This window comes from Sapajus apella, unplaced genomic scaffold (assembly GCF_009761245.1).
Source record: "Sapajus apella isolate SASKATOON/1434 unplaced genomic scaffold, GSC_monkey_1.0 scaffold89, whole genome shotgun sequence".
NCBI lineage: Eukaryota > Metazoa > Chordata > Mammalia > Primates > Cebidae > Sapajus > Sapajus apella.
In genome coordinates, this window is record NW_022437029.1 from 2,979,155 (window position 1) to 3,001,750 (window position 22,596).

The following is a 22,596-nucleotide window of genomic DNA, read 5'->3' on the forward strand; positions in this document are numbered from 1 at the left end:
TCTCTCTCTCTTTTTTTTTTTTTTAATTTCAGAAATCAATAGAGTGGGATAATTTCTCACACTCACAGATGTGGGGGTCAAAGTTGCCTGTGGCAGCAGAGAAGGGGCGTGATTGGGAAGTAACCAGTGCTCCCCATCCTGCTTAGGTCAAATGCATGTCTTCCTGTGTATCAGGTGGGGCCTCATGCAAGAGAGCTGGTCTAGGCTTGATTTAGAGTCTGGCTTCCAGTCCTGACCAAGAGATGTCCTGGAGGGATGTGGAGGCCTCAGCAGAGAGAGGTCAGGGGCTCTCATGGGATATCTAGATGCTGAGGAGGGGCTGAATATTCATTTGCTCAGGCTGTCCTAACAAAATTCCACAGACCTAGGGCTTAAACAACAGAAATTGATTATCTCATGGTTCAGGAGACTGGATGTTCAAGATCAAGTTGCTGGCAGAGTTGGCTCCCTCTTAGGGCTGTGAGGGAGGGATCTGTTCCAAGCCTGGCTCTTGGTGCTGCACACCCCTGGTGGCTCTCTGTGCGTCCAAATCTCCTTATAAGGACACCAGGTAGAGTGGATTAGGTCTCATCCTAACAGCCTCATTTTAACTTAATTACCTCTTTAAAGGCCCTATCTCTAAATACAGTCACATTCTGAGGCACTGGGGGCCAGGACTTCTGCCTGTGAATTGTGGGGACATGCTCAGCCTGTATAAGTTGGCATACTTCTGTCTGTCTGGGGAACCACAGGTGAGAGATCCTTGTGATGGCAATGGAGGAGGCAGGAGGAAGGGAATTTTCTTCCAGAGACAAGTTAAGGACACTCCAAGACATAGTCAGCACCAGGCCAGGACCCCAAACCCAGGCACATCCAAACCAGTGAAGGAAAAGCCTCCCTCCCTGCACTTGGGTTAGAGTTGGAAGTCACTGAAGGTCTGCTGGGCAGGGTAGCAGTGAAGAGGTGGCCACTGCCCTTTGCCTCTGATGACCTGTCAGACCCAGTCCAGGCAGTCAGTGCCTTTGGGTAGGACAGAGTGGAAAAAACAACAGGTCTATGCAGGGTATAGCAAGGCCTGAGCTGGGGGCACAGGACTAGGGACAGGAGGGCAGAGGGAAGCTGCTGGAGTTTGAAGTCATAAAAATTACTGGAACAACTTTGTGCTTCTTTTTGCCCCCAGGCCACCATGGCTTGGGAAGACATATTATATATATAAAATACTCCAGCGTGATGGGCAGGAGGCAACTGGACACCAGCCCAATAACCCTTATATGGGCCTTGTCTCTTTGGAGAACAGCGACTGAGAGTGGTCAGGAACTCATAGGGCAGTAAAAGGTTCATGAAGTCATTCTGTACTTTTCATACAGTCCTGTAAGCCATGCTAATAAGGCATGTAGTATTTTTTTTAAAACTGGGACAGATAGTCCCCTGCTTGGAACAAGTTCATTTATAGGAAATACAATAAGCAATGGATAAATTAATTTTAAAAGACACATTTAGCCCAAAACAATCTTGTAAAAGAAGAACAAAATTGGAAGACTCACATTTCCTAATTTCAAATATTACTACAAAGTTACAGTAATCAAGATAATGTGGTGCTGCCATAAGGATGGACATAGCAGTTATTTGGATGGGAATGAGAGTCCAGAAATAAGCCCTCATGTGTGTGGCCAATTTGTTTTGGACAAGGGTACTGAGAAAATTCAATGGGGGAAAAGAATACTCTATTTTAACCAATGGTGCTGAGACAGCTGAATATCCACATGCAAAAGAATGAAGCTGGACCCCTACCTCACACCATACACAAAAATTAACTTAAAATGAATCACAGACCTAAATTCTAGAGCTAATACTTTAAAAGTCCTTGAACAAGATATAAGAGTGAATCTTCATTACCTTGAGTTGAACAAAGCCTTCTTATATATGGCACAAAAGCTTGAGACAAAATTTCAGATGGATACATTAGACTTCATTGAAACAAAAAACTTGCACAACCAAAGGCACTATCAAGAAGGTGAAGAGATAACCCACAGAATGGGAGACAAGAGTTACAAATCATATATTTGATAGGGATCTAGTATTCATAACACACACACACACATATATGTGTGTGTATATATATATATATTTACGTAAACCCTTACGACTTAACAATAAAAAGACAAATAACCTAATTTTAAAATGGGCAAAGGATTTGCATGAATATTTCTCCACGGAAGATATAAAATGGCTAATTAGTATATAAAAGTATGCTCAACATCCTTAGCAGTAGGGAAATGCAAATCAGAATGGCTATGCAATACCACATCACACTTACTAGGATAGACTAAGATGGACAATAACAAGTGTTGGCAAGGATATGCAGAAATGGAAAGCTCCTTCCTTGTTGGTGTGAATGTACAATGGTGCTGCTCCAGTGGAATATGCATTGGTAGTTTCCCAAAAGGCTAAACATAGAGGTAGCATATGACCCAGCCATTCCACACCTAGGCATATATCCAAGAGAATTCAAAACATATCTTCACACAAACACTTGTGCTGTGGATGTTCATACTGGCATTATTCATAGTAGCCAAAAGGTAGAGATAACCCAATGCCCATCAACTGATGAATGGATAAAAACAATGTTTTCTCTCCATGCAAGGAGATGATATTCAGCTGTAAATAGAAATGAAGTGCTGATCCATGCTACAACATGGATGAACCTTGAAAACATTGTGCTAAGTCAAAGAAGTCAGACACAAAAGGCCACATCTTGTATAATTCCATCTATATGAAATGTCCAGAACAGGCAAATCCATAGAGATGGAAACTAGATTCATGGTTGCCAGGGGTTGCAGGGAGATTGGTGAATGACTGCTAATTGGTCCAGGGTTTCTATCTGGGGTGATAAAAATGGGAGGCTGGGTGCAGTGGCTCACACCTGTAATCCCAGTATTTTGGGAGGCCGAGGCAGGCAGATCACCTGAGGTCAGGAGTTCAAGACCAGCCTGGGGAACATGGCAAAACCCTGTCTCTACTAAAAATACAAAAACTAGCCGGGCATAGTGGTGCCTGTAATCCCAGCTTTTCGGAAGGCTAAGACAGATGAATCACTTGAACCTGGGAGGCAGAGGTTGCAGTGAGCCAAGACCGTGCCACTGCACTCCAGCCTGGGTAACAAGAAACTCCACCTTAAAAAAAAAGAAATTCCAGAATTAGATAGTGGTGATGGTTGCATAATCTTGTGACTACACTAAAAACCACTGGAATTTATTTATACTGTAAAAGATAAATGTTATGCTTTGTGAATTATATATCAATTTGAAAAAACGTAATGAGTCAACTTAAATATCCATCAATAGGAAATGTTAAATAAACCAAGATGGATTGTACAACAGAGATACTGAACAGAGGTTCCAAGCAATGAGGTAGATCTTTCCGTACTGATACTGAACAATGTCCCAGATTTCCTACTAAATGATAAAAGCAAGTTTCAGAACACAAAACAGCATGTGTAATGTGAATCTATTTGTGTTCAATACACACACACATACACACACACACACACAAGTGTAAATGAATATGGACAGATATATCTAATTGACAAGAGTGGGTGCTGTGGCTCACACCTATAATCCCAGCACTTTGGGAAGCCGAGGCGGAGGATCACTGGAGGCCAGGAGCTCGGTACAAGAGTGGCTCTCTTTGGGGTAAACAGTATGGGGATTTAGGGGAACTCTTATCTATTTGTATTGTGTACCTTTTTCAAAAACAGTATTGTATTACTTGATTTAAACTAAGTTTCAAAAAAGAAAAGGGGAAAGAAATGCAGTGAACTAAAAATGGCTTACGTTAGCATTTAGCATTGAATATTTTAAATGTTGTCTGCTGGTAGTTTGAATTATGTCACAAGTAACAGCTTACGTTTGCACATTGCTTTACAGTAAATAAAGCTTTGACATGTGAAAAAACAAAAAAGCAAAAAAAAATCCCTTTAGCAAGAATATTCCAGGCTCTATTACAGGTTGTTTCATTTTTTACTCTAACTTGACATTTATAACATTTACTTCCAAGAACATTCTAGATTGATGTGCCTTTATTATTTTTTTCTTTTTTGAAACAGGATCTCACTCTGTTGCCCAGGCTGGAGTGCAGTGGTGTGATAATAGCTCACTGCAGCCTTGAACTCCTGGACTCAAGCAATCTTCCTATCTCAGCCTCCCGAGTACAGCAGGTGAGACCACAGGTGTGCACCACCACGCCCTGCTAAGTTTTTTATTTCTTGTAGAGACTGGGTTTCACTATGTTGCCAAGTCTAGTCTCGAACTCCTAGGCTCAAGTGATCTGCCTGCCTCGGCCTCCCAAAGTGCTGGGATTACAAGCGTGAGCCACTGCCCCCCGCTGCTGCTCCTTTCTTTACAATGATGTTATCCATTTTAGTAGTTCGGGTGGATTCATACTTTTGTAGGGGAAAAGGTAGTTTTTTATGATTAGTTCATTATATTTAAGACAAAATGTAACACATACGAATGGGCATTTTACTTGGAAAGAAGTTCAGGGAAGAGACACTAGGATGTTTTAGAGACAGGATGTTGATTTCAAGGTTTACTGAGACATTAAAAAAGTAATTTCACTGTTGAATTAATATTTCCCTTTAAATATAAAAGTGCTTATGCTTACAAATCCTTAAGGCTCATTCTGTCACAGTACAGTAAGAGGTTGCCCCATCACAGAAACTGCACTGCATGAGTTTCAGGTGAATTATAGAAACAGCAAAATCTCCAAACAGTAAAGTAAGTGGTCAACGACTCCAATGTCTTTGCACTTGTAAATTTTAGACTCAGACAAAATATAAGATTGTTCTAGACAAATTCTTAATATTAGATGTGTTCTCCACTCCTCCCTAAGATCTTGCCAAAACAATTCACTATTAAATTATTTATGATTTGAATGTGGAGTTTTCTTTGCAATATGATAAATGCAACTGTGGGGACACGAGAGAGAGAGAAAGGGGGTTTAACATTTGCACTGCCTCATGCAGATAACAGTAATTCCCAAAGTGAAGACTTTAGGTTCCTGGTGTGCAGATATCTTAGAAGCAGCTTAGGAGATGGGATCCCTGAACAGGAATAAGAAATTTGGTCTGCTTAGGGAGAGGGGACCACTTAAACTTCCCTGGAAGACTTACAGGGTCACCGTTTCAGCTGATATACATTGCAACCTCACTGCAGACTGCAAATTATTTTTGCACATTTCTACACTAGAACTATGCGCAATGTCCTCATAGTTATGTAGACGTTCTTTCAGGAAGAAAGTAACATTTATTGTAGGTTTTTAGAATTTCTAATTTCAGAAAAATCACAAGCTCGTTACAGAAAATTTGGAGAATAGAGAGAAACACAAAAGGAAACACCAATCTTCCAAACAGTGAAATGTTCTGATGCATGTACTTTCCAGTCTATTTATATGAATGCCTCAAAATGAATTTGTATTGTATGTGATGTTTTGGAGTTGAAAAAAAAAGTTTCATTGCAAGAAGTATTCACAGATTTTAAGAAGAAAGGCTGGAAGAAGTGATTCTTACTAAAGCCACTGGTCTTTAATTAATTGCTTGGATTAACGTTTTTTTCCCCACATACTCAGAGACACAGGTTGGAGCCTGCCACTTTCTCAGCAGTAGTGTTTGTAATGTTGCTGCTTAACAGAGCCATTACAGCTACTTGGATTAAAATAGTGAATATCAACACAGAATCTGCACGTTCTCCACAATCACATCCAAATGCACTAACAAGAAGCCCCAAATGAATATAACATAACAAAATGAACTTGATCTATTTTAATAGAGAATAACTAGAAGAGATATGAAAATGTTATTGGATCTAATAAATACAACGTTTTCATCAATACTACAATATGTACATTTTCACAACATAAATTACTATATAGAATTGTCCTATTTAAAATCCTCTTCAATTCTTGAAACCATCCTAAGATCAATGCCTGTAAGATGAAGGCCCTATAATTTGCTTTTGTGACTGCCAAAGCTAGATCACCAGAAAAGTCTCGAGGGAGATAAGCTGGCTCCCAAGTTGCTGACAGCTTTCCCAAGACCAAAACGCAGAATTTGAAAAGGTGTTTGATGTGACACACTAGGTCTTTGATATCAGAATACTGAAGTAGAGTTGCTAGCTCCATGAATAAACCTCCAAGATGATACACACAATACAAAAAATGGAATTTTCAATTCCTTCACTGCCTGGGGCAGACTTCATGCGAGGGACTTTAAATGTTTACAGGACTGTGTAAGCAAGGGACTATTACAGTGTAACAGGAGTACCTGTTCCTTAGCACTCTGCCTGAGAAAGGGTGAGGTCCAAGTGTCTACCTGGTGTATTTCCTTCTGCTGATAAATACTGTGTTGCCAGGCTGGGCGCAGTGGCTCACGCCTGTATTCCCAGCACTTTGGGAGGCCGAGGCAGGCAGATCACCTGAGGTCAGGAGTTCAAGAACAACCTGGCCAACATGGTAAAACCCCGTCTCTACCAAAAATACAAAAATAGCCAGGTGTGGTGGTGGACACCTGTAATCCCAGCTACTCAGGAGGCTGAGGCAGAATTGCTTGAACCCTGGAGGTGGAGGTTGCAGTGAGCCAAGATCATGTGACTGAACCCTAGTCTGGGTGACACAATGAGACCCTGTCTCAAAAAAAAAAATTGTGTTGCCCCTTTAGAATTTTTTAGCTAACTACCTGGAATTTGCACTGGGAAACATCTCATGATTCTGTGAAAAGGAAATTAGTATTGAGTTAGGCATAAATCAGGCTGAATCTTTCCTTATCTCCAGCCATGGTTTCATTTTTTTTTTAACTGGAGAAAAATTAGGAAAGGGATTTCCAGTGAGTATGAAAAGAAGGGCTCTTGAGTATGTCACGATTACTTTGATTAAGCTCAAAACACTGATTTACTGACCCAAGGCAGACACACTGGCCCTGTGCCTAAAAATTTCAATACACCATTGAGGGCTTTGATCCTAGTGGTTTGCAACATCCAGATCATTGGTTGGATTTCGTGTCTTTGTCTTCATGTTTGGGGTTAGAATGTCCAGTCATTAGTTGGGCATCTCAAAATTCAATGAGGTCATATGTTGATTTTCCTCTCTACTGGTACAGCGACTAAAGTTTCTCCTACAATTAAATAATTATGTGGATGCAACCTCTAACCCACTAGAGAAAAAAAAAATCATCCATTTTCTCAAGAGAGGTTTCCTCTTTCTTTCCCGAAGCTTAAGGATGGCTTACCTAAGTCCCTTCTGACAGATCTCCTTTCTCAGAGACGAACCTCCCCGAGCAGCTGTCCTCTACCTCCTACCCCCACCCCCCAACAAAAATTATCATCAGAGGCACAAGATTCACATGAAGAGAACTCACCATGGGAACGCAGGAAGCCTGACCATGCCACAGGTCTCTGGTGATGCTTGCAGCTTGGCGTGCAGTAGGCACACTATTTTCTCATGGAAGATGGCAGCTGTTGGAAGCTTGGACCCCATGTTGCTTCTTCCCCTTTCCAGCTGGATAGGCCCTGATTTCTTAAAACCACGGTGTGATGAGAAAGAGGAGGATGGGGTATACCACCCACAGTGGGGTACAAGGTAGCGCTGCTGCCCTGCCCGCCTTGGTGTTAGAACTCTGTCTGTAGCCAGGAAGAACTCAAAGTGGTAGCCACACAGGTGAAGAAGCTCCCTCTCTGGTGTCTTCCTTGGCTGTTCCTGTCCCCCTCCCATCTCATGCGGTGGGTATGGCTATCCTGCTATCCCCCTCTTGGTCTGCTAGATCCTAGGAGAAAGTTCCATCTCCCACATTGTTCACGTGTACACCTTGGTGCCTGCAGACATAATGTATTCCCTTCACCTCTGTTCCTGTAGTAATGTTTAAAACCCTGCCAAGTGTGACAGTTAGTATCTCAAAAAGCTTGCCCAGATCTGTTGATCCTCTAAGTCGCTCAGTAAGGTGGTTGACATGTTGGGTTACACTTCACATAGAGGAAACTGTTTTATTCAAAGACCAGGTGCAGCAGGGCAAAGGAAGAGGGTGCTTGGGCAATCCAGCTACTATGTGGCCCCAACATGAGTGCATTCTTGTGCTGGAGCTCTATTTCCTTAAAGCCTTCACTGTTGCTAATAATTGTTCTTTTAATAGTAAGGAGTCAAGGTATGAAATCTGACTTACAGAACTTGCAAGGAAAAAACTCTAAAGGAACAAAAGATCAACCCAGCCCACAGAGTAGGACAGTGTGTGTTTGTGTGTGTGTGTGTGTGTGTGTGTGTGAAGCTTTGGGAACTTCAGGGGATTAATAACCTGTTTGCAAATTCCTCAAAGTGTCAATGCTGCTATGTCACCACTTAAACAGGCATCAGACATGGCTGGTGATGCTATGGAAGTGTCTGTAAGTAAAGACCTGTGTGACACATGCTTAGAATTACGGACATCTCAGCTAAATGGCCATCCTTTGGGGTTTGCAATCACTCATGCTACAGATGGGTAAGATGGGAGACTCTAAGAATGTTCTTTGAAAAGTCAGACACCCTTGGCCCCTGAGGATGGAATGCTACATAATGAAGCAATGCACATTCCTCACTGCTGGGTATTTTCTTTTTGCTCCTATGGGCATGTAGAAATAAAGGGATCCTGAATACTGGGGAAAGTTGTTTTATTTTATGGAAAATTGAAAAAGCAACGACAAGAAAACGAAAACATCCGTATTATTTTAGGAACCCAACAACAGCACTCTAAAAATCCTAAACCTTGGTGCTATATCATGTCTAGATCCAAGTATTTCTGGATGAGCTTTCCTATTTTAAAAATGGGTAGAAAAACCCAAGTCCTTAATTCAGCTTTTCAGGTCACATCAACACTCCTGGTGCTTAAACACAAATGCTGATCCTTGGGTTGACTTGCAATTAGTGCCCTGAATTCAACCCTCAGATCAATGTCTATAAAACTGGCTGTAAAGGAGGTGGATTTTCAAAGTAACACACAGAGATTTAATCCCTTGATTCCCATTACTGTAAGAGCTGTGACTCTAAATCCCCTTGCAGCTGACCCAAAATTTACCCCCTGCTGCCTCGGAGTGCCAATTAAATAATAAAAACCAAAACCGGGGTCAGATGTAATTAGTTTGAGAACGGAGTTTATAATTTTCCTCATGCCAAGCAAACAATTTAACCCCTTTGGTGACATATACAGAATAATTTGGACAAAGGGAACACAAATCTCAAGTCTGAACCTTTCTTGTGCTACTTGCCAGAAAGTTGTAATACTGAAAAACTGTGCTCTTCTGAGAATGGGAAAATGAGCACATAAACTCTGGTTCCAAATGGTTGGAAGGGCAGTTTATGTGGTAAGGCTGTTTTTCCTCTTTCATTAAAAAAAAAATCTTTCAAGACTCCGCTTGATCCAGGTGTCTTTGAAAACGTATTACTTCTTAAAAATATAATTCTGATAGGAACAGACTTTAGCTGTGTAGCAGGCAAAGCTGCAGAAGAGAAAGTTCTTGAAAGACTGCTGGGTGTTTCTTGGCACAAACCACTTCTAAAGACTATCAAGCTCAGTGGTTTGTGAAGCAAAGCCAAGTCCCCTGTCCCATCCATTGCTGGGATGAGGGCTTCTCCATGGTGACCCTGCATCAGGGTTCTTCTGCACCCCTCTGCTTGGTTAACGAGGACTCAACTGAACTGCCCTTCTGTAAACAAACCCTTTCTGCATTTTTATTTCTAGACACAATTGAATTGTGTCAGATGGTATAGTAGGAAAAAGACAAAGTTTATTTGAATTTAGGGATATGGGCCAGATTGGGTGAAGTGATGGTTTCGTTTTTGTTGTTTTTTCTTCTTTAGTTTGGGGAGGAGGATAAGGAAAGGGGAGGGAGATAAGGCTAAAGATGAGGTTAATAAACACACCCTCCCATGTAGGAGTTACTTCATGTCAAACCACTGGTCTAGTAGCTCCATCTTCTTAGTTCAAACTTCTCCTATTTTACTCGACCAAATATTGCAAACATGATTCCACCATGTTGGTTTCAGTTGGAAGAGCCTGGCACACAAATCAGGGAAGTAACTTGTGACACTGAAGAATGACAAAGCAACATCCCAGGACTCCTGGCTGAACAGGGGCCCTGTGGCCATTGAGATGACCTTCTCAAACTTCCTGTTCAGCCTTCACTGGGACACTGGAGGGTGTTTGTACGTGCATGCGTGCATGTGTACACGTGTGTGTGTGTGTGTGTGTGTGTGTGTGTGTGTATCAGGAAACAGCAAAGACAAATAATGAACTAGAGTTATAATAAAGAAAAACATACTTTTTTCATGAAAAATGTCAGACTTCATACTGATAATCTGTGGGAGCTACATTTAAACCATTTATGAAACAAAAAGATTGCTTTTAAAGAGATTATAAACTGGGAGCCAGAACAACTGACTTGAACGTATTTTGATTCTCAAGTTTCCTTGTAAAAATATTCACAGAAATTGGTGGACATCTTTTACATACAACTCAACTTCTGTCATTTACAACATAAATCATTTAATGTAACATTTGCAACCTTAGAAAGGCAGACATATTTAATCCAAGTCCGTTTATAAATTCCAATTTCACATGGATTAAAAACTGCAGATAAATTAAGTCACAATAATATCCTGTACATGCATTAAGGCTGGTGACTGCTAAAGTCTCTTGGGAATCTACAAATAGGAAATCACACGCAGATTACTGGGTCGGAAGAGTGTCTACATTGTTAAAAAAATCTTGCCTTTTTTTTTTGGTGATGCAGATTTCAACAGTAACTCTGGAAAACTGTGAAAAATGTTATTTAAAAATATATATGTATATGCTACTGCACAGTTTCAAAGATGTGATTCATAAATAATGTTGGCTGCACTGATTAATTTTATAACAATTACTGCACTTCCAAGTTGATGAGAACACGCAGTGACTTATACTCAATATTAGGCACTAGTAATATCCTTCAGGCGTACTACAGTTTTATGTTAGCTGTATTGTACATATATATTTTTAAATGTATGCATTTATACAAACTGTGTATATTATGTATGGGGTGTCAGAAATGTACACATCACTGTTATATAATACACACATCATTGTTGTACATATTAGGGTTTTAGTGCAGAAAGTCTCATAGCATTGCATTCCATGTGTTCAATCTAGTACACAATTTGTCAACTCTTCAGATTATTTTTCCAGTACATTCCTCATTAGACAGTGGGTTTCAAGTTTCCATTTGCAATTTGAATGTCTGAATGTTTCCAGAAATCTCTGTCTTAACCAAACCTCTCTCTCCAGGCACGATTCTGCAAGTGAGTCTGATCTCTGTGGAACGGTATCATCAAAAATGCCAAATTTTCATTAGGAATATACCTGGGCTACTCTCTTTCAAAGGTAATTGAACGTTGTGATAAAGGATAATATCCATTCAGGTCATGGAAGGATACGGTCAGTTGAACTTGTGTTGAACTTCAGAGACGAGTGTAGGTCTTCAAATAGAAAGACGTACTAACAAAAATTATTTGCTTAAATTTGAGAGTCTCTGGAAGGATATACATCAAACTGTGAGCAGTGGTTGTCTCAGGCAGAAGGAACAACCAGGGACTTACATTTTCTACTTTCTACATTTCTGCACTGTTTGAATTTTTACAATAAGCAGGTATTACTTTTCTAATCAGAAAACACGAAAGATATTTCAACTTGAAACAAAACTAAATGGGCCAGGCATGGTGTCTCGTGCCTGTAATCCCAGCACTTTGGGAGGCCAAGGCCAGAGGATCGCTTGAGCCCAGGAGTTTGAGACCAGCCTGGGCAACATAGTGAGACCCCATCTCTACAAAAAATAAAGAAAAAATTAGCTGGGTGTGGTGGCATGTGCCTATGTTCCCAACTACTTGGGGGGCTGAGGCAGGAGGATCACTTGAGCCCAAGAGTTGGAGGCTGCAGGGAGCCACGATTGCACCACTGCACTCCAGCTTGAGCTAGACCCGGTCTCAAAACCAAACCAAACCAATAACAACAGGAGCAACAACAAAACTAATTAAAAGGAACAAGTTATGAATGACTTTCACAAGCAACAACAGGAGGATGATTCCTAACCAAAATCGTCTATACCAAACTCCACAGAAACTGCTGTACCAATATGCTCCACAGATGAAGCGAGAGACAGTGATAGGAACTGCAGGCTCTGACCACTGCCCACAGGGGCAAGTTTCAAGAAATTTTCTTGGGAATGTGGGCCATCAGGGTGCTGATAAAACACTGCTGGCCCAACCAGCCAGAGGCCACCTGTCAAATGAGGCTTCACAGGGAAGCTCATCACATAGATGCCACAACAAAGCCTGCAGCTTTCAAGGTGGGCAGGACCAGAGAAGCTCTCTGGGGATGCAGGACAGACCTCGAGGGCCTTCCCTTTATGTTTGAATATTTAATCAGGATTCTTCAAGTAGAACAAAGTCTAAGTCCTGCAAAAAAATGACTCAAAATTTCTTCAGTTAGGTTCAAATTTCTGAGATAGGATGGGACTGTGAACTCTGTCAAAAATTAGTGGAAGGGCTGGGCACAGTGGCTCACGCCTGTAATCACAGCACTTTGGGAGGCAGAGGCAGATGGATCACCTGAGGTCAAGAGTTTGAGACCAGCCTGGTCAACATGGCAAAACCCAGTCTCTACTAAAATTACAAAAATTAGCTGGGTACAGTGGTGCATGCCTGTAATCCCAGCTACTTGGGAGGCTGAAGCAGGAGAATCGCTTGAACCCAGGAGGCAGAGATTGCAGTGAGCTGAGATCGTGCTATTGCACTCCAGCCTGGGCAAGAGAGCGAGACTCCGTCTGAAAAAAAAAAAAAAAATTGAAAGGGTTGTAAGAAGCACCTCAGTTGGAGACATATAAAATGGAAATTTTCTTAGTATTCCCAAATGCTTGAAGGCCAAAATCAAATGCAAATTCTACAAGCCCTTCACTTGCTTATTTGCAATTAATTTCAAGTCATCTAAGTTGTTCAATCATTTATATGATTTTGATTCAGTGCTCAGAGCTAGGGAATTACAATGATCTTATTTCCCACCTACAGATCAGGCTGACAAAAATGTTAACACTGCAACCCAACCTATAAGAGTATCAGTGAATGTATATAATCATAAGAGTAACAGTGAATGTATATAATCAGCAGCTAGTCTTAAGTATTTTGTGCAACCATCACCTTGAATAAATGGATTATTCCACAGACTGCACTGCTTGCCTTTCTCAGACTGTCCTGGTGCAACTTCATCAAGTAAGAGGCCTCAAGGACATTATTTTTGTTTTTAAAGCGTGGCAAGATAGACCTTCTTTTTCAGGAGTTATTTTCTTTTCACCAAGATTTTATATCCAAATATATTTAACAAGACAACTAAATCTAGGGCATAAGACATTATAAAAGAAAAAACATCAGACAAAAACTGTAAACAAGATGTCAAAAAAAACTAAAATGTAAACTTAATTTTTAAAAAGAAAACAAGAAAAAAACCCAGAGCAAGATGTAAACATACCAGACACACAGGACACAGGAAGAGGCTCTGGTTGCTGCTGCCCCAGACAGGAACTGGGATCTCCTACACTGCAAGCAGCCTGCTAATCAAAGCCTGAAAAATCGCCCCAAATCAAAACGCACCCAAGGACTGCAATGGCACATTCTGCATGAGGAGTGAGAGGATCAGACAGCATTATCATGGCAAATAGCTCTTAGCCTGGAAAGCAAAGGATTCAGGCTCCTACTGAAGGGACATTCTAGGTAATGGCCCATTTAGTCAAGAAAATCTGTAAGAAAGCTATTGGTGGAAAGAAAATACTTGAAACGGATTGACTGACAAATGCCATGTGCCTCTACAGCATCAAGTCACAATGGCAAGAAGAAGAAATGCGTCTGTTATCACAGGTGCGGAAAACCTCAACTCCTAACTGAGCTCCAACACACAGTCACTGCTGCTTTAGTATCTGTTAATTAAAAGATGCCGAGTTTTTGCCAAATCTCAGTGCCATTTGCATACTACTTGGGGGTGGGGCTGAGAAGGGCTGTGAGTGTCCATCCTTTTGCCTGGAATGCATTTAGTTGATAATAAAGTCAGATGGGGGAAGGGAATTAGAGGAAGGGTCGGGTATTTGGTAACATGCAATCTAGTAAACTTCTGGCACAAAAATATCTGGCTTATTTTCATTATTCCATTACCCATTAATACATACTGATCAAAAAATAATTGGGGAATAGTATATTAATACTGAAAATAATCAACAAGATAAGAGCAGGTCCATCTTAACTGGCAGTCAAGCTTTTGGTGTGCTGTATTGCAACTGGTTAACTAACCCATGAGATTTTGGTTGAATTTGCTAAGAAGTCATGGTTTAGCACTGGAATAGAAAGTGTGTGTCTGTGAATGTGTGTGAGTATGGTGTATGTGTGTATTTCCTCTAATTAGAAACCTCTGATCACTTTGTCTAGCCTGGGATTATGGAAACTAGACAAAGAAGGTGTGTTCTGAAGAGCTGTGTATCTTACACACATACACAGGCAGCTTCTTATGTACCCACACATACAAACACACATGCCCTGGAAAAGACCATTGTTCAATGCTGAGGAAATATTCACCGCAGTTTGATAAATGCTGTGGCTGGGAATTTCAGTAGCACAGTGTCAAAAAGTGTTGAGCCATCTGTGGAGACCAGAGCCCAATCCGGCTCAAGGGTGAGGTCCCTATGACAGGTGGGTGCTGTTCCGCAGCCAGTGCAGGCCCTGTTGGGAGTACTGGACCAGGTGCTCCATGCTGCTGTGCAGGGTGACAGGCCCCATGAGCAGATCCAAGTCGTTGAAGAATTCTAGGGGACAGAGAGAGTTGTTAAGAATGCCACACATGCTAGGTGTGCTACCCTGAGCAACCAATGCGATGTAAGAAAAAATTCCATTCATGGTCTCTATATAAATCAAGGATTCTCTGTTCCATCATGTAACTTTAGCATGCCTTTGAACAAAATAAAATCAAAGAGCGGGGAACTCATCCTATATCCAAATAAATAAATACACTATATCTGCCATTTCCAAGTCAAATGAATAGCATTTGCTTAACGAAAAGCAAAGAAAATCCACATTCTCCAGCTGCATTCTCCTAGTCTAGTAATGCTTCCTCCACTCCTGAATGTGAATGTGGCTCTGTCGCCTCTCACCCTGTACTCAATTCTGGCATTTGCTGAGCCCCTGGAGTGAGCCCAAGGGGTGAGGCTCCAAGCTCCTAGGGGCAAATCAGAGATGGGCCACGAGACATCTGGACTGAAGTCACCTTCTAGCTTTTGAACATTCTCTAGGTTTGCCCTTTCACTAAACATTTATGATGTGGCCGGACATGGTGGCACACACCTGTCATTCCAGCACTTTAGGAGGCTGAGGCGAGTGGATCACTTGAGGTCCGGAGATCGCAACCAGCCGGGCCAACATGGCAAAACCCCATCTCTACTAAAGATACAAACATTAGCCGGGTGGTAGTGGTGGGTGCCTGTAATCCCAGCTACTCAGGAGGCTGAGGTGGGAGAATAGCTTGAACCTGGGAGGTGGAGGTTCCTGTGAGCCGAGATTTCGCCACTGCACTTCAGCCTGGGTGACAGAGTGAGACTCCACTTCAAACACAAACAAACCTTTATGATGTATCAAGTCACTCCGCTAGGTGCAGGGGGTAGGGGAGGATACCAGGATGAATCATGTGTGGTCTCAAATCTGTTGCTTCAAAGATCACAGTTTAGTGGCTGATAGAGACAAACACATTCATATGGCTGCTCTGCTGTCATGGCTGGTTACTGAATACACTTCTTGGGAGTAGGCGTCTGGGAGAAGTGTCTCAAAAGTGCAGCGATGGGAAGTGGCTAGGAGGCTGGTGAGGGCAGGGGTCCAGGGTAGAACAGAGGAAGAGGTGGGGTGGGGAACAATGGTAAATTTGCACTGGACACTTGGCACTGAGCCCTCAGGGAGGAGAGATCTAGCAGGCAGCTGGCAGTGCCATCTGGAGCTTGGCCTGCTCCGTTTCACCCAAACTGGACAGATGTATTTCCATACATTTGTCCTTTCTGTTTTGTCCACCAGTGACACCCAACCCACCCATTTCAGTCACTCAACTGCTAAGTGCTTTTCTTTCTTTTTTTCTTGAGATGGAGTCTCACTCTGTCGCCCAGCGTGGAGTGCAATGGTGTGATCTTGGCTTACTGCAACCACTGCCTTCCAGGTTCAAGTAATTCTCCTGCTTCAGTCTTCCAAGTAGCTGGGATTACAGGCGTGTGTCACCATGCCTGGCTAATGTTTGTATTTTTAGTAGAGATGGGGTTTCGCCATGTTGGCCAGGCTGGTCTCGAACGCCTGGCCTCAGGTGATCCACCTGCCTCAGCCTCCCAAAGTCTAAGTGCTTTTCAAAGCCCTGTTCCATTGTTCCATGCCAGCTCCTCTAGCAAGCTCTTCCTGGTGGCCTCTGACCCCCATGGCATTCTTATTGGATTTTCAGAGTACATCACCTCTAGGCTGCATGTTATGTACTATGTGGTTTTATTTATAACCTCATGCACTCTGCTATACATTCCTTATCTCATCCTGAACATCTTCCTCTTGACTTTGGAGGGTTATGATATCATAGGAAGATAATTTGCATTTTATGGCCTGGAAGTGAACTCAGATTTGCACTCTTACCTGCTGCTGCAGGGACAGCAGTAAATTAGTAAAATCTTGCAGGAGAAGAGTTAACAGCGTAGGTCAATATATAGAATAATCTATATCTCAAAAGAATCTATACTTGTTGACCCCAAAATTCTATTCCACAACTCCCTCCTAAGAAAACAATCAGAAGTATGGCTGGGTGTTCAAGCCTGTAATCCCAGCACTTTGGGAGGCTGAGGTGGGTAGATCACAAGGTCAGGAGTTTGAGACCAGCCTGGCTAGCATGGTGAAACCCCGTATCTACTAAAAATACAAAAAAATTAGCTGGATGTGGTGGTGTGCGCCTGTAGTCCCAGCTACTAGGGAGGCTGAGGTGGGAGATTCGCTTGAACCGGGGAGGCAGAGGTTGCAGTGAGCTGAGATCGTGCCATTGCACCCCAGTCTGGTGACAGAGTAAGACTCTGTTTCAGAAAAAAAAATCAGAAATATGAACAATGACTTATGTAGGGATATTTAGCACAACATTATTTGTCACAGTGAAAAAAAATTGGAAGGAACTTAAATGTCTAACAATAAGAAAATGGTTTGAGAACTCATGATACTTTATACAATCAATGTACTAGGCTAGTATTACAGAACCACCATAAACAGTGTTTTTGAACAAGTTAGTGACATAAGAAAATGCCTGCTATTATGTCAGATGAAGAAAGGATATACAACTGTATGAGCATACATGATCTTATTTTGGTGAAATAATGCGTACTGGGAGGAAAAACGTAGCAGAAACTTCAGTAGAATGTTTATGTAGTTACTTCTTTCTGATAAAATTATTGATGGTTTACTGGGTACAGAGGATCATGCCTGTAATTCCAGCACTTTGGGAGGCCGAGGTGGGCGGATCACGAGGTCAGGAGTTCGAGACCAGCCTGGCCAAAATGGTGAAACCCCGTCTCTACTAAAAATACAAAAATTAGCCAGGCGTGGTGGTGCGCGCCTGTAGTCCCAACTACTTGGGAGGCTGAGGCAGAAGAATTGCTTAAACCCGGGAGCCTGAGGCAGAGAATCACGTGATTTAGCCCACTGGCTAAAGAGAAAAGTGTAGGTGTGTGTATCAGGCAACTCTTGGGTCTCCCAAAATGTTGGGATTACAGGCGTGGGCCACCACACCCTGCCTTACATTACTTTTATAATCAGTAAAAACAAATGTTATTCAAAATGAAACACAGCTTACTGCTACACGTAAAACTGCTCTTTTCAATTGCACTCAGAGTTAGTAACATTCTCATTCATTCATTCATTCATTCAGCGTTTCAGAGCTCCACCTGTGTTCTAGACACTGGGCTAGGTCTTAGGAATACAAAGTTGAATACAACATAGTTCAAACCTTTCAGGAGCCCACTGGCTAAAGGGAAAAGTGTAGGTGTGCGTATCTATACCTGCCCCTGGGTCTGTCTTACACCATTTTCCACTAAGGATAGAGGGAGACAAAGGCATCAGAGGCCCCATGGTAGGGGAGAGATCAGGAGGGTTCCCACCATCGGTGACAACTCCTCCTATTTCTCCTTTGAGAGGCCACGGAAACTCGCCCACCACTGCCCCGATCAGGTGGGCTCCCTGCTCCCCGCGGGGCGCACGCACCTCGGTTTTCCTTGGCCAGGTTGTCGGCCATCTCCCAGTAGTCGTAGCTGTGCAGGATGCTGTTGGTGATGCTGACGTGGTTGGCCGCCATCTGGTGGATGCGCTGTGGGATGCTGACGATGGTCGACGGGGACAGGGCGCTGGCGTTGGAGAGGCTGCCCTGAGACCCCACGGAGCTGGCGGGAGAGGGGTTGGGAGACATGGGGGATGGGGTTCCAGTGCTCCTGGAAGGGGAGAGGTAGAAAAACCAGAGTGGCGAGGCCGGGAGCAAGCGAGGCGGGGCAGCCCCTTGGGGAACGGGAAGCAAAGCGCAATGGCCCAGCACCATGCATTGTCTGGCTTATGGCACTGACTTTAGAAAAGTGAACTTACTTTCCACTGGACCCCCATGGAGACGGGGCTTGGGCAGCTTTAGATGAGTTCTGCAAGAAAATAAAAACATTGACAGTGAATGCCATCTGCATGAGGTGAAACAGATGACAGGAACGTGTTTTCAGGTAATTGCAGAGAGAAGCAAAGGCAGATGCTGCAGGCAAAAGGCACCTTCAGAGAAACTGGACTTGGGAAGTTTCCATCGCAGTTTTCTGTTCTCTCTCTCTGGAAGGGAGTTGGGGCAGCTGCCTGGACTTTGAAAGTTTAAAAGTATTCCTCTTAAAGGAAGTTGCTCTAGAATATTCCTAAAAGAATATATTAAAATGTATTTCCCTAGCAGACAGAATATTCAAAAGTTCTAGTTTACCTAAATATTCTGATTTAGGAAGTTATTTTGTATGAACAAGGTACTTGCATCAGACCTCAGTGGGGTAAGTGAAAGGCTTCACTTACAGCCTGGGTTATGTACAAATTTCAGTTACCACATTAAATCATAATCCCAAGGGTCTGTTAAATCTTGAAGCAGCCTTATTTTTTCATTGTAAACTATTTTTTTTTAAAAGGAATAAAGAGCAGGAACTCCCTCAAATCCCCCCTTATATACTTTATATTTAAAAGTAGGACCTATTTGGAGAAACATCGACAGATCTTTACTTAATGCCTGAAAATATATGACATCATATTTTATTGTTTGAACTTAGGAAGTTTAAAGTATTTCTCTTAAAGGAAGTTGCTCTTGCATATTCCTAACAGAATTGATTAAAATATATTTCCATAACAGACAGGACGTTCAAACATTCTGTTTTATCTGAATATTCTGGTTTAGGAAGTTGTGTTGCACAAGCCAGATGCTTGCATCAGATATTTAAAAGCTTTGCCTCTAGTTAGGGAAGTTGCTAAATGCCCAGTTAGATTTCCTCTCTGAGAACCCAATCATGCTTTCATGGGACTGTGAAGGAAGAAAGAGGTCTTTGTGATGCTGACAGGAATTTTTCCCTTCCAGAGACAAGAAAATAGCCTCATCCTGGTTCTCCAGAGACAATGTATTCTTTTGGTTAGAAAGAGCTTTATGGAGTGGTGACTGATTTTTCTAGTTTTAGTGCGCGTGTTATTAAAATGGCAAGAAATGGGCCTGTCAGAACTCTGAAGTGCCACAATGGCAAGATGTAAATGTAAGGACAGCATTGCAAACCATGCCACTTTCACCTGTCTCAGGAAATACGATTATTTCCATGAGGAGAATTAGAAAAAGGAAACCTTATTGAATAGGGGAGCTGATCCTCCCTTTCCTGACAGAATGTTACTGACACCTTTCTCAGGCTGTTGCTACTGGACTGATCACTTTGTTTCCATTTCATCCTGTGGTTCTGAGAACATGATCTCTAGGATGGATGTTCTGCATATAAGAACACAAGAGGAGAAAGGCTTGGGAGTTGCAGAAACAGCCCAGTAAAGGCTACTGAATGGAGAAAGAAGGTGGTGGCTCACGCCTGTAATCCCAGCACTTTGGGAGGCGAGGCGGGCAGATCACCTGAGGTCAGGAGTTTGAGACCAGCCTGCCCAGTATGGTGAAACCCAGTCTTTACTAAAAATACAAAAAATTAGCCGGGCATGGTGGTGTGTGCCTGTAGTCCTAGCTACTTGGGAGGCTGAGACAGGGGAATTGCTTGAACCTGGGAGGCGGAGGTTAGGGTGAGCTGAGATTGTGCCATTGCACTCCAACCTGGGTGACGGGGTCCATCTCAAAAAAAAAAAAAAAAGTCTTGAGTTCTCTTCCTCCACCACTAAGCCCCATGCCCAAGAAATACCGGTAGGAACAAAGCTCTTTTTTATAGAGATAGTGCTGTACTGATAAAACATATTCTCTATAGCCAAATTGTTTTGGGTACCTAAAGATTTCATTTTAGGTACTCAAAGTAGCATTTAAATAGCCTTTTGAGGCTGAGTGTGTGGCTCACAATGGTAATCCTAGCACTTTGGGGGGCCAAAGCGGTAGGATTGCTAGAGGACAGGAGAGCCTGGGCAACCCAGGGAGACCCCATGTCTACAAAAAATGAAAAAATGAGCTGGGTGTGGTGGCGTGTATCTGTGGTCTCAGTGACTTGGGAGGCTGAGGTAGGAGGATTGCTTCAGCTCAGGAATTCAAAGCTGTAGTCAGCTCCGACTGCCCAACTGTACTCCAGCCTGGGCGAAAGAACAAGACTCAAAAAAAAAAAAAAAAAAGCCCTTGAAACTTTGTATGCAACTTTCAGTTATTAGGAATAAGTTCTGGAGATCTATTGTACAGCATGGTGACTACAGTGAATAATAATGTATAGCATACTTGAAAATCTCTAAAAGGATCATTTTAAATGTTCCCATCACAAAAATGATAAGTGAGGTGATGAATATGTTAATTAGCTTGGTTTAATCATTCCGCAATGTATAAATATATCAAAACCTCACATTATACATAATAAGCACATGCAATTTGTTGTTGGTTAATTAAAAAATTTCAAAAATAGCTTTTGATAAAGGGTAAATGACATTAACTCCTGGAGGAGAAACTGATTTTCCGGTGGTGTTTCCTACCCATTTTGTATGTATTTGTGGGCTGTGGAGAATATTAAGAACTTATATCCCTCAAAGTTTGTTATAGCTCCCAGTGGCTTATAGAATTCAGCTTCCTTCTTTATTCAAGCATTTTCCTTCACTGTAAGAATTCTCTTTAGCATCAGCTCTTACGGTCTGGATTTCTGAACGCCACTGATGTTGACTTTAGGCGCCTGAAGGAAAGGGAAGGCTCAGTGCTGGTTCTTGTCCTGATGACACACCACGGCCAATGGGCGAGGAAAGCGATGTTCATGATCTAGCACCTGGTTACTCTACATGTGCGATTAGGAAAATGTGCTAACATACCCCAGGAACCCCCAGCACAGCCTGGCCATTAGAGAGCATCTCCAGGAAGAGGAGGCTGGGCATGAATGGATCTCAAATGATGACTGTGTATCTGACAAAGGACTGGTGGAGATAGAGATGGGATAATTTCTACTTTCTACAGATTGAGGCCCAGAAATCTCAAATGAATTATTAACGTAAGGTTGACCTCACAACAGTATATCAGAGAAGGCTTTTAAAAATTTATTCTCCCAGCGAAAATAATTTCATTCCCTGAGATAAGCAAAAGTTCGCATGGTTTGCAATTTTGTCCCTATAGCTACATACATTGCTATCTACTTACTGCCTCTGAGTTCTAACAATCCATCTCTTACTGTTTTAAATAACATCTCTATTAAAAATTAAATTAGCTACTAGAGATAGCTAAGAGGAAATGGCTCTAAGGGGTTACTTCTAAGGAAAAGGAGCTCTAAGTGAGCATGAGGAATTTATGTTAGCTATAAAGATGCATTTCCTAGGACACTGGAATGAGTAACTGGATCTTCTTTCTATTGAAGCCATAAAAATACTTGGACAAGGTCAGCTGCAGTGGCTCATGCCTATATTCCCTGCACTTTGGGAGGCCAAGGCGGGTAGATCACTTGAGGTCAGTAGTTCGAGACCAGCCTGACCAACATGGTGAAACCCTGTCTCTACTAAAAATACAAAATTAGCTGGGCATGTGGTGGGCGCCTCAGAAGGCTACTCAGAAGGCTGAGGCAGAAGAATCGCTTGAACCCAGGAGGCGGAGGTTGCAGTGAGCCGAGATCACACCGTTGCACTTCAGCCTGGGCAACAAAGAGAGAAGAAACTCCATCTCAAAAAACACAAAAATAACAACAACAACAAAAAATAAATAAAAATACTTGGAAAAGAAGGCAGGGAGATACATTAGACGAGCTCTCAAAGGCCCATTCTGAGCTCTGAAAGCCACAAGTGTGGCATAAATGGGCTAAGCTTGGGGATCAGAAGTGACCAAAGCAATGGATT

General features: G+C 42.3%; 1 protein-coding gene and 1 long non-coding RNA gene across 7 annotated transcripts in view; both read right to left on the reverse strand.

The window, feature by feature from the left end:
• Positions 1-671: 671 nt before the first annotated feature.
• LOC116534778 lies at positions 672-6,441 on the reverse strand. Its single transcript, XR_004261869.1, has 3 exons — positions 4,958-6,441; positions 4,693-4,697; positions 672-683 (listed from the first exon to the last, which is right to left on the reverse strand). It is a non-coding gene; the product is annotated as an uncharacterized LOC116534778 (long non-coding RNA).
• A 2,685-nt stretch (positions 6,442-9,126) lies between these two features.
• AFF3 (AF4/FMR2 family member 3) overlaps positions 9,127-22,596 on the reverse strand; it is a 618,932-nt gene continuing 605,462 nt past the window's right edge. For 5 of the 6 annotated variants that reach the window (XM_032255274.1, XM_032255272.1, XM_032255270.1 and 2 more), the window contains 3 exons: positions 18,691-18,740; positions 18,319-18,542; positions 9,127-14,867 (listed from right to left, as the gene is read on the reverse strand). In XM_032255274.1, coding sequence (XP_032111165.1) covers positions 14,746-14,867; positions 18,319-18,542; positions 18,691-18,740 — 396 coding nt within the window. In that variant the 3' untranslated portion in view covers positions 9,127-14,745. The remainder of the gene's footprint in view (positions 14,868-18,318; positions 18,543-18,690; positions 18,741-22,596) is intronic. The other variant, XM_032255273.1, reaches the window with a different exon arrangement.